This window comes from Scyliorhinus torazame, chromosome 1 (genome assembly GCF_047496885.1).
Source record: "Scyliorhinus torazame isolate Kashiwa2021f chromosome 1, sScyTor2.1, whole genome shotgun sequence".
Taxonomy (NCBI): Eukaryota; Metazoa; Chordata; class Chondrichthyes; order Carcharhiniformes; family Scyliorhinidae; genus Scyliorhinus; species Scyliorhinus torazame.
In genome coordinates, this window is record NC_092707.1 from 380,093,997 (window position 1) to 380,107,994 (window position 13,998).

Below are 13,998 nucleotides of genomic sequence, written 5' to 3' on the forward strand. Positions count from 1 at the left end.
AGTTTTTTTGCTATGTTAAAGACCTGTGATACCGGGTAAAGGGTACACCGGTCAGGTTTCCAGCAGCAGCCACCTCGTGCACATCTTCCCCTCACATCGCGCCAGCGGAAGTCATCATCGCACTCCTGTACTGCACCGAGACCTGGACTGTGATACATAAGTGCGCTAGAGAAACGCCATCAGCAGTGCCTCCCCCAACTTCAATGGGACAACTGTCGAACAAGTGCTCATGTCCTTCTTGACGGCAGCTCCACAAGGCACTCAGGCAAAACTGCTGGAAAATCAACTTCAATGGACTGGACACTCGTTCCAGGTGGTGACATGTCTTCTCCCATCACATCGTGTTTTTTCAACTCTCGAATGACCAATGTTCCAGGAGAGGAACATTCTGAACCTTCTGACCCTCTCCTTGAAGTACCTGTACATCCGCTTTAACATTAATAACTGGGAGGAACTTGCTACCAGTCATTCAAAATGGTGACAGCTGGTCCATCAAGCTGCGATCACTTTGAGTCAGAGCTTTCTCGTGATGAGGCACAGCAGCGGCAAGGACGAAAAGTAAACAAATCCTTAATCCCACTACTTCATGGGATGCCCTCTACCTTGTGCTCAAAGACCAAAAGTGGGTTGAGAATCGGCCCATTCAGTCACATGAAGGCCAATGGCAGGAACCCACAATCCAGAGTTGACGTCATCCTCAAATCGAGGGACAGCCAGTGATGAGGATGATGAGTAGGAATCTCATGTTGTGGCTTTTATTTTTGTGAAAATTGATTTCACCGTGTTTTTATTCATTTGTGACTAAATCCAGACGCTTGAATTGCATGCTGGCCAATGTGTCAGATGTGTGTTTTGGGAACTGTGGAGATGTAAACAAGAAGGTTGCAGGGATAAATTATCTTTTGGATTGAATGATTTAAAAAAAATAATAATAATAAATATTTGTTCCAATTATTTGTTTTAGCTTTTTGGCAGATCACGTTGCAAAGTCCCATCCATAGGCTAGCTGCTGTTTTGTTGGTGGTTAGCCTTACATGGATCTCGGCGATTGCTGGTGTTAGGTAAATAACTGGTCGATCTCAAAGTGATGTTCGTGTTGTGGCCGATAGCAGCTGAGCTATTTAAGCTGGTTGCTCCGCTTGTTGTTCCTCTATAACCGGCAACAGAGTGCATTTTTGTGGCGCCTTTAATGTAGTAAAATGTCCCACAGCGTTTCACAGCAGCGTTATCAAACAGAACTTGACACCGCACCACATAGCCGGCAGCACATTGGGTAGCATTGTTGCTTCACAGCGCCAGTGTCCTGGGTTCGATTCCTTGGGTCACGGTCGGTGCGGAGTCTACACGTTCTCCTGGTGTCTGCGTGGGTTTCCTCCCACAGGTCCTGAAAAACGTGCTTGTTAGGCAAATTGGACATTCTGAATTCTCCCTCAATGTACCCGTACAGGTGCAGGAATGTGGCGACTAGGAGATTTTCACAGTAACTTCATGGCAGTGTTAATGTAAGCCTACCTGTGACAATAATAATGATTATTATTATACATAGGAGATATTAGGACAGGTGGCCAAATGCTTGGTCAGGGAGGTAAATGAGGAGTGGCAGAGGAGAGGCATTGGAATTTCAGAGTTTAAGGCTGGAAAAGTTGAGAGCACAGCTGCCAATGGTGAAACAATTTAAAATCGGGGTTGCAGAAATGGAGTGGTGCAGGTGTTTGAGAGTTGTGGGGCTAGAGCAGGTTATAGAAATAGGAACAGGTGAGGGCATGTAGAGCAATTTGAAAACCAGGATAAAAGGTGAAAATCATGCCATTACCTGGGAGCCAATATTGGTCAGCGAGCCTAGGGGTGATAGGTGGACAGGACTTGGTGGGAGTTTGGATATGGGCATCAGAGTTTTGGATTAGTTTAATTTATGGAAGGGGAGGGGGGGGGGGGGAAAATGGGAGTCGGCCAGGGAGATATTTGAATAGTCTTGAGGTAGCAACGGTATGGATGAGAAAGCAGCTGAGCCGAGGCGGGTTGGGTTCTGACATTGTTATGGAGATGGAACTTAATGGCAACCACACCTTGATCTGGAATTGTTGACCGTAGTCCATTAAAAACCGTTAATCTGCATTAAAAATTGAACCAAAGTTTTGACACTCCCACTCTGTTTCCGCTGTCTGTAGAACAATGCAGAACCCGGTGTCTTAAGTTGAGTTTGCCGGCTGTGTATTTTCCTAAGCAAGCAGATGTAGCTTATCCTTATCTCACTTTTCCCAGATAACGGAGGAACACAGATTCTAATCTCAGCTGTGCACATTCTGCAAGCTTCACTAGCCTCAATGAACAGTACATTCAGTATCAGGATGCCAGCTTGGAGACTATTCCTGTTCACTAGCCGAAACACCTGTCAAAATGCAGGAAGTTCAATGATCATGGCCTCTCTCGGTTATATGGCTGTGCAAATTCTTGATCAGTCGCAATTGGGATACTGCGTTAATTGGGGTATTGTGAGGCAGATATAAGACCCTGCAACAATCAGAAATTCAAGATTACAGTCTAAATTTTTCCATAATACAGTGTCTTTGGCTTTAAAGCATCTAATAATCCACAGGAGGCAGGGGTTCCGTCACCACACCAGTATTTATTTGCAATAACTATATCCAAGAGCAGCTCCAAACAGTGCTGCTAGCATTCCAGTCAACTTAAGACTGCCTCACAAAGCCTACACAGGTGCTTATATGGGCCCCCTCAATGAGCTATCATTGAGGGAGCTCATACTCCAATTGGGCAACCAATAATGCCAATTGGAGGTCATTACCCCCCTCCAGGTGTGGTTCCGCTGCCCTTATTTGGTCTAGGTGTTTCTTCAGAACCTTACCTCCTATCAAAACTTCATAGGATATGGGCCCTGTTTGGGACTCTACCGTGCCTTTGACCCACGTTGGTCCATTCCCATAATTCTTGACCCAAACCGGTGCCCCCACCTGGAAATGTCTCTGCTGCCAACTATTATCGTGCCCCCTGCGTTGGACCACCTGTTGTTTCTCCACTTTCCCCGTTAAATTTGGGAAAAGGAGACTCAGCCTCGTTCGCAGCCGCCTTCCCATTAAGAGTTCAGCTGACGGTATGCCCGTTGTGGAATGTGGTGTGGTCCTGTAATCAAACAGCCAGCGGGAGAGCTTTGTGTCCATTGACGCTGCCGGCTGCTTCTTGAGTCCCGCTTTTAGTGTCTGGACCGCTCTCTCTGCCAGGCCATTGGACGCTGGATGGTAAGGGGCCGTTTTGATGTGGCGGACTCAGTTTCCCTTTAGGAATTTTCCAAATTCCCCACTTGTGAATGCCATTCCGTTGTCCAACACCAATACCTCCGGAAGGCCATGTGTTGCAAACGAGGCCCTGAGCTTTTCAATTGTCGATGCTGTGCTTGCCGCGTTTATCCGGTGGACTGCCAACCATTTAGAGGGGGCGTCCACGATCACCAAAAACATTGAGCCCATGAAAGGGCCGGCGTGGTCAGTATGCAGGCGGGTCCACTGTCTGCCTGGCCATTTCCAAGGGTGCAATGGCGCAGCTGGTGGCACTCTTTGCCCCTGTTGGCACTCCTGGCACCGACGTACCAAGGCTGCTATGTCTGTGTCCAATCCTGGCCACCAAACGTAGCTTCGAGCTAGCATCTTCATTTTAGACACCCCTAGGTGTCCGTGATGTAATTCGGTTAAGATTGCCCGACGGCCCTAAGCTGGGACTATTACCCGGGCTCCCCATAATAGGATACCGTCTTCTACGGTTATTTGGTCCCTTCTGCTTCAGTATGGGTGCATCTGGGGCTCCACTGGTCTCTCCAGTTCCCCTGTTAGCAGTAAATGCTTCATCTTGGCTAAAACTGGGTCTTTTTGCATCCACAACAGAATATGTTGTGCGTCCACAGGTAGGGTGTCCAAAAAATTTAGAGTCATTACTGTCTCCTCTACTTTCGGTATTAGTGGTGCGGTGTCTGGGAGGGGAAGTCTGCTCAAAGCATCTGCTACTCGCGTTCCCGGTCTGTGCTCCAGAACTTATCTATACGCCGCCAGTAGCAACGCCCAGCATTGGATTCTAGCTGATGCAATCGGGGGTATTGACTGGTCTTCTTTTAATAACCCTAATAACGGCTTATGGTCCATCACTATGGTGAATTTCCACCCGTACAGATACTGGTGAATTTTTTTTTACTGCAAATATCCCCGACAGTCCTTCCTTCTCGATTTGGGCGTACTTTCTCTCAGCCATCGCCAAGGTCCTCGAAGCATAGGCTATTGGCCGTTCTGCCCCATTCCTTCCTCTATGGGCTGAAACGGCTCCTACCCCGTAAGGTGATGCGTCACACGTGACCACCAACTCTTTCCTTGGGTCATAATGCTCTAGGACATTTTCGGATGACAGCTGTTCCTTAATGTCCCTAAATGCTCGGTTTTGGCAGGTGGACCATTTCCATTCTTGTCCCTTTTTTAGTAGCTGGTGGAGGGGTTCTAGGATGGACACCCTATTTTCAATAAATTTGCCATAATAGGTTACCAACCCAAGAAATGATCGTAGCTCCTGGACCGTGGTGGGAGCTGGGGCTTCTTTTATTGCCCTTACTCTGTCTTCCAATGGGTGTAAGCCCGACTCGTCTACTTTATATCCCAGGTACGTCACCTGTGGGGCCAGAAAAACACATTTTTCTCTTTTCAGCCGTACGCCTGCCTTTGCGAAACGCCTGAGCTCTTCCTCCAGGTTCCTCAAGTGTTCCCCGTTTGTCCTACCCGTGATTCAGACATCATCCAAATAAATCGCCACTTGCGGTAGTCCCTGCAGAATATTTTCCATCGTACGCTGGAATATAGCGCAGGCTGTTGACACTCCGAAGGGTAGCCTAGTATAACGAAAAAGTTCCTTCAGGGTGTTGATCGTAGCGAACTTCTGGGAGTCCTTGTCCAGTTTTAACTGCAGGTAGGCGTGGCTCATGTCCAGTTTCGTGAACAAAAGCCCACCTGCCAATTTGGCATATAGGTAGTCTATTTTCGGGATCGGGTATTTGTCCAGCAGTACGTATTTGTTTACCGTCTGTTTGAAATCGCCACAGAGACGTATCGAGCCGTCTGGCTTCAAAATTGGTACCACCGGCGCCGCCCATTCCGAGAACTGTACTGGTCTGATAATGCCGTCGCGCCGTAACCTTTCTATTTCAACATCTACTTTCTTCCTTAATGCAAAAGGTACCGGCCTGGCCTTACAAAATTTCGGAAGGGCTTCTGGGTCCACGTGCAAAGTTGCTATGGCGCCTATAATTTCCCCCAAACCTTCTTGGAAGACCTCGGGGTATTTTTGTAGTACTCCACTCAACTGCCCGCTTCCACTCTGGAAAATCTTCATCCAATCTAAGTTTAGATCTTTCACCCAGTTCCGTCCTATTAAGTTCGGTCCGGAGCCCTCTACTATAGTCAACGGTAATCTGAGCAATTGTTTGTCATATTCCACGGGTACATGAATCGTGCCTAGAACTTCCAGGGGTTCCCCCGTGTAGGTTTTAAGTTTCGTCGATGTTTTTGTTAGGGTTAGTGGCTGGAGTCCATCTTTGATTTTTTTTAAATGCTGCCACTCCCATTACTGATACGGCCGCACGCGTGTCTATTTCCATTATTGTCAGCCAACTGTTCACCCGTGAGGTAATCTTAATAGATTCTGCTTTCTTCATCGCAATATTATATAACTGTTCCCCTTCGGAGGAGGATGGGGCGTCTAGGTTGTGTACTTCCCTGCGTCCCCACCTGCTATTCCCCTTTTGCCACCTCCTTCTAAGGTTTCTGTCGCTGTTTGGGGAGCCTCAGCCGGTAGTTCCCTCGGTCTCCAGTTAGTCCTAGCAGACTTGGGGACAGTTCTGGGGTTTTCCTTTGGCCCTCTATTCCTCAGGCTTTTCCTGAGGGCGGCTATCTGGTAGCTGGACCCGTTGTGGTAGTCCCTCTCCCAGGTATCTACCTCCATTGGCGTGCCCTGTAGTTCCTGCGCCCCACTTGCTGCCTTTTCTAGGGACAGTGTGAGCTGTAACGCCCGCCTGCAGTCTAGCTGCGTTTCCGCCAACAGGCGCTTCTGTATTGTGAGGTTGTTGATGCCACACACTAACCGGTCCTGAAGTATTTCATTTAGCGCTGGGCCAAACTCACATTTTTCCGCCAGCCTTCTCTGGCAGGTCAAGAAATTTGTGACTGACTCTCTGTCTTCCCGCTTCGTTGTGTAGAATCTGTACCTACGCAAAATGAGGGGTGGTTTTGGGTCATAGTGCTCTTCCACCAATTTCGTTAATTCTTGGAAAGGTATCGTGTCCGTCGTATCGGGATAAGTTAGACTACATATAATGGCGAAGGCTGAGGGTCCGCACGCCGACAGCAGGATAACCCGTTTCCTTTTGTCCTTCATTATCTCATTGGCCTGGAAGAAGTAACACATTCTCTCCACATACTGGGACCAGTCCTTAATAGTCGGGTCGAATGCATCTAACCTCCCAAAAAACAGCATTTTTGAAAAAGAAAGGCTTACCCTCCAAGTGCGGCAGCTGGTCTCCGCAAGGTTCTTTGTTTACCTTGTCACCACTGTAATAATCCACAGGAGGCAGGGGTTCCGTCGCTACACCAGTATTTATTTGCAATAACTATATCCAAGAGCAGCTCCAAACAGTGCTGCTAGCATTCCAGTCAACTTAAGGCTGCCTCACAAAGCCTACACAGGTGCTTATATGGGCCCCCTCAATGAGCTATCATTGAGTGAGCTCATATTCCAATTGGCCAACCAATAATGCCAATTGGAGGTCATTACAAAGCAAATAACCAAAGTTCAGCTTGTATACAGTTTTTCCCAGTAGTCCAGTTAGTAAATGAACCATGTAGTGGTGTTCCACCATACAGAATAGAAAACCTCTATATCTTATATCTGAACATGACTCTTAATTGATCTCCACCCGGACAGCAGTACAGTTTGGGACCACAGTGTCCCTGAGCAGTGTGTGAAGTTTGCCTTGCAGGAGCTCGTGCAAAGTTTTGACTTGGGGACCCTGTACATTTTTACTTACCAAAATTGACGAGTTGCACAAACACACCATCCGTAGAGCTTGCCCTTGTGAAACTATTTGTTGGAATGTTCCTGGAATGCTGCATGAAGTGTGACCAGATTGGGGTCTTCATCCTTGTAGCACAGCTCTGGAGCTGTCTGCGCTTCTGTTGGCGCTGAGTTCTACCGGCCAGATCTGCTTCTTGGAGCCTCATGCACGGGTTACAAGGTGCACAGTGAGGAAAATCAGCTGTGGCTCCTGGTCCTGATTTCATTTCATCAACCTTCGGAAAACATACACATGCATATATTGGGCGAAGACAGGACAGTCTGGCTGTGATGCCTCCACTAAATGAAAAGCCCACTGACACATTCTGCCTAAACATGAAGTATCAGCATGTATGGAACATTCCACCCGCATGCATCGCTCATCAGGGGAGGACAGATGAAGATTAGGATATTTTTTTAAACTTCGATTCATGAAAAAGTTACTGAAAGTTCCCACTTGAACTAAAGTTTGACTTTCCTAATTAAAGCTCAGTAGTTGGCAATTATGAATAGTTGCAATTCCGTGTGTTACTGTGGCATTGGTTATGCAGAGTAAGGTTTTGCTTGACTTGCATATGCTGTTAATTGTAAAAATACCATTTTAAAATCCAACCTATATTTTTTCCAGCTCGGAATTTGGTTTTCTTTGGGCTGCGCATATCTGGGATTGGAAAACTTTGAAGGTGCTGCGAAAGCATTTCAGAAATGCGTGATGTTGGAACCTGATGTAAGTACAGCACACAAAGACTCTTGTCTCAAACCAGAAATAGATTTAAAGGCAGGGTTTGTTGGACACGTGAGCCAGTTTATTTTTTCATTTGCCTGAAGTTGCAGCCTGAACAGTCCAGGTGTGTTATCTATTTTATCTGACTGTGCACTGTTTCATATCAGACATCATTGAATGGCGGAGCAGACTCGATGTGCTCAATGACCTAATTCTAGTCCTCTGTATTGTGATTTACATTTGCTATTGATGTTCATTGGAGTCCATGCCCCTGCCCATTTTATGCAACGTGCAACCCAAACTCAGCAAAGAGCCTGCATTACAAAAGAAAGACAATTGCAATTGACATTTGTTATCTCCCTTATAGTGGATGAGCTTTGAGGCTCTTCATGGAAAGATAAAGAAAAGTCAACAGTCATTTGAATTATTAATGTTTCGCATAAGTGCCTCCTCGGCAGAATTTGCCTTCAATCATTCTTCGTGAAGATGCATGACCTCTATGAATATAATGTTAGAACTCGGATAGCCAGGCATTGAAGGATCAAACACTTTACAATATACAGTAATAATTACAAACAATGTGGTGACTCTGTTGCAGTAATGTTATTTAAACCTGGGTTAAGATGTATACAGACAGTATGACTGCTAGAGCGGTGATTAAGGTCTTGTAAACATAATAATAACCTTAATAATAATAATCTTTTATTGTCACAAGTATGAAGTTACTGTGAAAAGCCCCTAGTTGCCACATTCCGACTTTGGGTAAGCTGGTACGGTAATCGAATCCGCGCTGCTGGCCTTGTTCTTCAAACCAGCTGTCTAGCCCACTGAGCTAAACCATCCCAGAGGTAATCAAAATGAGGTAATCATTGATTTGCAGGTGACATGTTCTGCTAATAGATCTTGTAACCACTCACTTGTTTACAGATATCTAGCTAATGGAATATTGTTGAGGTTTGAAGGCCAAGACTGTCTGAAGAGTCAGTAGTTCCATGAAGTCTAATCTGACCAGAGGTGTTTCAGTTCGGTTCTGAAAGGTTCTCTCTCCAAATATTCTGCACCGAGAAAAGCAAATAAAACCATGGTTATATATTTTATATATACATATATATATGTGAACAGGCGAATCCCAGTTAATATCCATCTAAATACAATTAATAGCCACTTGATATACAGTTAACACAGGCTTGTCCAACGTGCAGCCCGAGGGCCACCTTCGGCCCTCAAAGCCCCTCTATCCATCCCCCAGAACCAGTTTTCAAAATGCCGGTCAGACAGGTAAGTTTGAATGGAAGAAGCTGTGTGGAGTTGCTCCTCCAACCCATAGACCATTTCTTTCCCATGTTTTCTGCTGATCGACTCACTCAGCAGCAAAAGTGGGTGGGAAACAATCTGTGATTGGAAGCGCAACGAGCACCAGCAGTGGTGAGTTCAGGGACTGAGGGGCCAAGGACTGGAATATTTCACTCTTCCGCCTGAATTGTATGGGGTTCTTGCAGTGTCTTTGATAACAACTCTGTTTGAAGTAGAAAATGCTTAGATTGAAGAATTTGATACTGTAGCCATCTGGGGTGGCTACTTACAAAGGATCCTGGGAAATATGGCAACCTGCAAAGGACCATGGGAAATATGGTCAACTCAGGCGCTCAGTGCTTATGTATATTGGCAACTCGGATAACTAGACGCTATTGAAACCCCCAGCTACTTTGCATTCTAATGGCCCATTTCCCCAGAACAAAAGACCTGTAGTCAGGTAACAGATACTGAAACAGACTCATCGGCGCCACTCCCTTTGCTCAGGGAGCCCAAAAAGCCAAGGTCAATGACCGCTCAGGACACGCCCCGCCATCAAGGCACCCGCCCCTTTATTGGCCAAAATCGAAGGCAGTAATCAAAGCCTGCCAAATTATTGGGTCCAAAGCTAAGGACCACCCAAAAGAGCGTGAAACCCCAGAAGGATAAAGAGAGGCACTGCCATGTGTTCAGGCTCTCTTGGCGCCGGCGCTCGGTCTCTCTTGGCCCCGACCTACGCCTAAAACCCAAGTGTAGCATCACGACCAAAAGACAAGTTCAAGACCAACGATCGCTACCAGACGGATGAGCCCAACAGAAACAAAGTCACTTTGCCAGACCCAGCCACGCAAGATCCGAACAAAGGCCTTGTTCCTCTGCATAAAGCCGGGTGCCTGAAGTTAGGTACAGGTTGTTGTAGTGTTAGGTGTAATTTAGCTTGTAGTGTTTTATGTTGCATGTCGAAGTAATTCTTGTGTGTAAATAAACGATCATTGAACTTGAACTAACTAACTGGTTGTTTGGTCTTTGATATCCGGTAAAACCTTTTGGTGGTATCATTTGATATCTGGCAACTCTTGAGAAGCAATATCATAATTAATAATTGTCATATCAGTATCCAGTTAAAAAGAGCAACAATACATCTTAGCACCCACAGTGACTCTGGAGATTTAAAGTTGGATTCATAATTTGAACAAGATGAAATAACAGTGAATATAATTAATTGATGTGGTGACTAGGCTTAAATGTCCAACACACTTGTGTAACTCACTCGCAGTGTGTGTTTAGCATCCACATTCCGCAAGGGAAAGGGGAGGGGCTGAATATGTTCTTAACTTTGACTGCACGTTACTTAAATAAGCTGATGTCCTGACAGTAATTCAACGGATGATTACAAAAACATAAAGCGTTTAATTCATCACCCCGTTGATATGTAATAGAATTGCAAATCATCCTGAATGGTTCCATGAAATACATTTGCACTTTATTTTTCACTAAATATTTTGATTTCGCATTTTGATGGCTCCTAGCCCAATATGCCAGTTAGTTGTACGGTTTAATAGGAATTTAAGTTAGCTCGCACAAAGCCTGCAGCTTCTGCAGATTTCTCATCGCCACTGCCACAAGCACTTCTTTCAAAACAAAAATCAAAATAGAGAATGGAACATACTGGAGAAAATGATTATTCGGTGCTTTTGGTTGAAAGGGAATGTTCAGGGAGAGCCCTTTCCATTTTGCCTTAAAATAAATGTTTATATCTTTTGAAATGCTGTGAAATCCTTTGCTTGTAATGGATCTGCTACGGCAGATCTCTTTGCCTCAGTTGACCTAGTTTCAGGAGCTGCAGGGAGCATTGATGGATGTTTCTGGAGCAATTCCATGTTTTTTTAATTTCATTCTCATAATGTGGTCGCTCCTGATCAGCTAGCATATTTTGCCTGTGTCTAAATATCCACAGGAAATGGAGATGTCATCTTATCCTTGATAATACTGAATGGCCTGAGTGACCACTTCAGAAGGCAGCTGTGCAGAACATAAACATGTGGCTCAGACCACGTGGGCCGAATGGCCTGTTTCTGTGCTGTACATTCTATGGCCTGGATTTGCAGTCCTAATGATAGTGAAACCGTGTCAGCATTCACTGCCGTTACTTCTGGTATAACACAAACCCAGATGTTGCTGTCAGTGGTTCCCCAGCCCTCCTCGGGGAGCAATGGTGAAGACCTGCTGATAACAATTATTTAGAAACCACTGAACTAACAAGAACCTACCATCTTATGCTATAATATCATTTTAAAACCTTGTTGGCGAGATGTTACTTATTTTAAAAGATTTACTTACCAAGTCATGTCTACTTCCGAACACCTCTCTGGAACTGAAAAACTAATTTTATGTTTGATTTATGCGTAATTTTTCCAGTCTGAGAATTTCATATTTTTTTAATATGTTCCTTTTAACGTTTAGTTGATCTTTCTATTTCTAATCTCTCTGTCCCAGTCTTTATTTTGGTCTCTGTGAAATTTATTTATAAAATGAAGGATAATCAGTGCATCGTACTGATTAGTTTGTCGACTTTGAGAATTCTTTCCTGTGATTGACTGATTATACTCTTTGATGACACCACTGTTGCTGGATGAATGGATGGAGATTTCCTCCAGATTAAATGAACATTACAAACGGTGAAATTGATACCACAGAAATTGCCAGGCCTTTGTGGGCAGCATGTCACCAACGCTGTTAACCACAAAGTCTTCACTTATTCAATTACATGTAGATATAATTTTAAATGGTTCATGGAAATCTGGCAGGTGATCATCTGCTGACCACTTTAATTTGATTTCTGAGAGTATCTGAAATAAATACTATTTACGTGTGGGTCACAGTCACTTCAATGGTTTGGTGATCTCTGTCCAGATAGTTGATTGTCAAGGACACATTTATGGCAGAAATGCACAATTCCACTTGCTGGGCTGCACAAAGGAGCCTGGTGCTTTTTAAAAAAATCTTTACCAGCCGCACACATTTGCTTTATGCAGAAGCAGGTATATGACTGGACGTAGGATTTATCAAACCAATCTAATAGCTTTGCACCCTCCTGTGATTGAAAGATGTATTTAATTGTGAGATACCTTCCTTTAATCCATTAAACCATCACCCAGTGTCATGCACGTTTTCTTATTTGTTCCTAGGATGTGGGCATCACTGGCGAAATTGGCTTTTACTGCCCATCCCTAATTGTCCTTGAGATGGTGGTGTGCCACCTCAAACCACTGCAGCTCATGTGGTGTTGGTATATCCACTGCCGTTAGCAAGGGAGGTCTAGGATTTTGACTCAGTGACGATGAAGGAATGGTGAAATATTGCATGACTTGGAGGGGAGCTTCCAAGTGGTGGAGTTCCCATGCCCCTGCTACACTTGTTCTTGTAACTGATGGAGGTTACAGCCTTGACAGGTTTCTGTGGCATATCTTTTCCATGGTACACTGCAGCAACAGTGTGCTGCTGGTGGAGGGAGTGAATGTTTAAAGTGGTTATTGGGTGCCAATCAAGCAGGCTGCTTTGTCCTGGATGCTGTTGACCTTCTTGAGTGTTGTTGGAGTTCCACTCATCCAGGCAAGTGGAGAGCATTCTTTCCATCACACCCCTGTTATATATAGTGGACAGATTTCAGGGAGTCAGAAGGCGCGTTACTTGCTGCAGAATTCCCAGCTTCTGACCCGCTCTTGTAGAAATAGTAAAGTAAGTAAAGTTGCCAGAGTCTCGTGACCATAGGTTGCTGTCCCCTTTATTTTTTTTGTTAAATTTTAGAGTACCCAATTTTTTATTTTCCAATTAAAGGGCAATTTAGCGTGGCCAATCCACCTAACCTGCACATCTTTGGGTTGTGGGGGTGAAACCCACGCAGACATGGGGAGAATGTGCAAACTCCACACGGACAGTGACCCAGGGCCGGGATTCGAACCTGGGTCCTCAGCGCCGCAGTCCCAGTGTGGTTGCTGTCCCCTTTGAGGAGGAGAGCCGACTGGTGGTGATTTAATCTGAGGATCGCCACACATCAGGCGAGGAACAAGATTGAGAAGGCGGAACCTTCATGAATAACCTCAGCCGGTACGGGAATTGAACCCGCGCTGTTGGTGTTGCTCTGCATCACAAACCAGCTGTCCAGCCAACTGAGCAAAACCGGCCGTGGATGGTCCAATTAACTCTCAAGTCAATGGTTGTTAGACTTGAAAAAGCTAGTTGGTGAAGGATAGAACTGGAGATAGCTTTCATACACTTCTGTAAGCATTAATTTACAGAGCTACGGGTTCCTAACATAACATACACCAACTAACCCAGAAATACTCAGCTGCAAAAGCCACCAAAATGAATCTTTCACTCCATTTCTCTCGCCATTGATGCTGCCTTACTTCGGAGTATTTGCAGCATTTCTTTCTTTCCATTTCAGATTTCCACCATCCACAGTATCTTGATTTTGGACATCATTTCAGTCTGTCTTTTTATAGGGGCACAAGGGACTCCCGAGTTAATGCTCACCATCTGCATACAATTAATCGCAATTCATATACAATTAACATTGGTGACCGCCGTCGGATATCGTTTATGAATGTCATGGGCAGATGGTTAAATTCTCTCTTGAGATAAGCACTGCCTGACACTTGTGTGGCGTGACTGTTACTTGCCACTTCAGAACCCCAGCTTGCATGTAGTCCAGGTTTTGCTGCATGTGAGAGTGAACCGTTTCATTATCTGAGGAGTTGCATCTGGAACTGAGCACTGTGCAGTCATCGTTCGTTAAATGCCTTGGGTCTGTTTTACTGCACTAGGTTCAAGTTGTTGCTGTCGGCCTAGTGAAACTGAAATTAAGCAACAACCTTCAGTTATAG

General features: G+C 45.1%; 1 protein-coding gene across 3 annotated transcripts in view; it reads left to right on the forward strand.

Annotated features, from left to right (window-relative positions):
- ttc27 (tetratricopeptide repeat domain 27) overlaps nucleotides 1-13,998 on the forward strand; it is a 328,446-nt gene that overhangs the window by 205,804 nt on the left and 108,644 nt on the right. For all 3 annotated transcript variants that reach the window (XM_072512247.1, XM_072512241.1, XM_072512254.1), the window contains one exon: nucleotides 7,724-7,822. In XM_072512247.1, coding sequence (XP_072368348.1) covers nucleotides 7,724-7,822 — 99 coding nt within the window. The remainder of the gene's footprint in view (nucleotides 1-7,723; nucleotides 7,823-13,998) is intronic.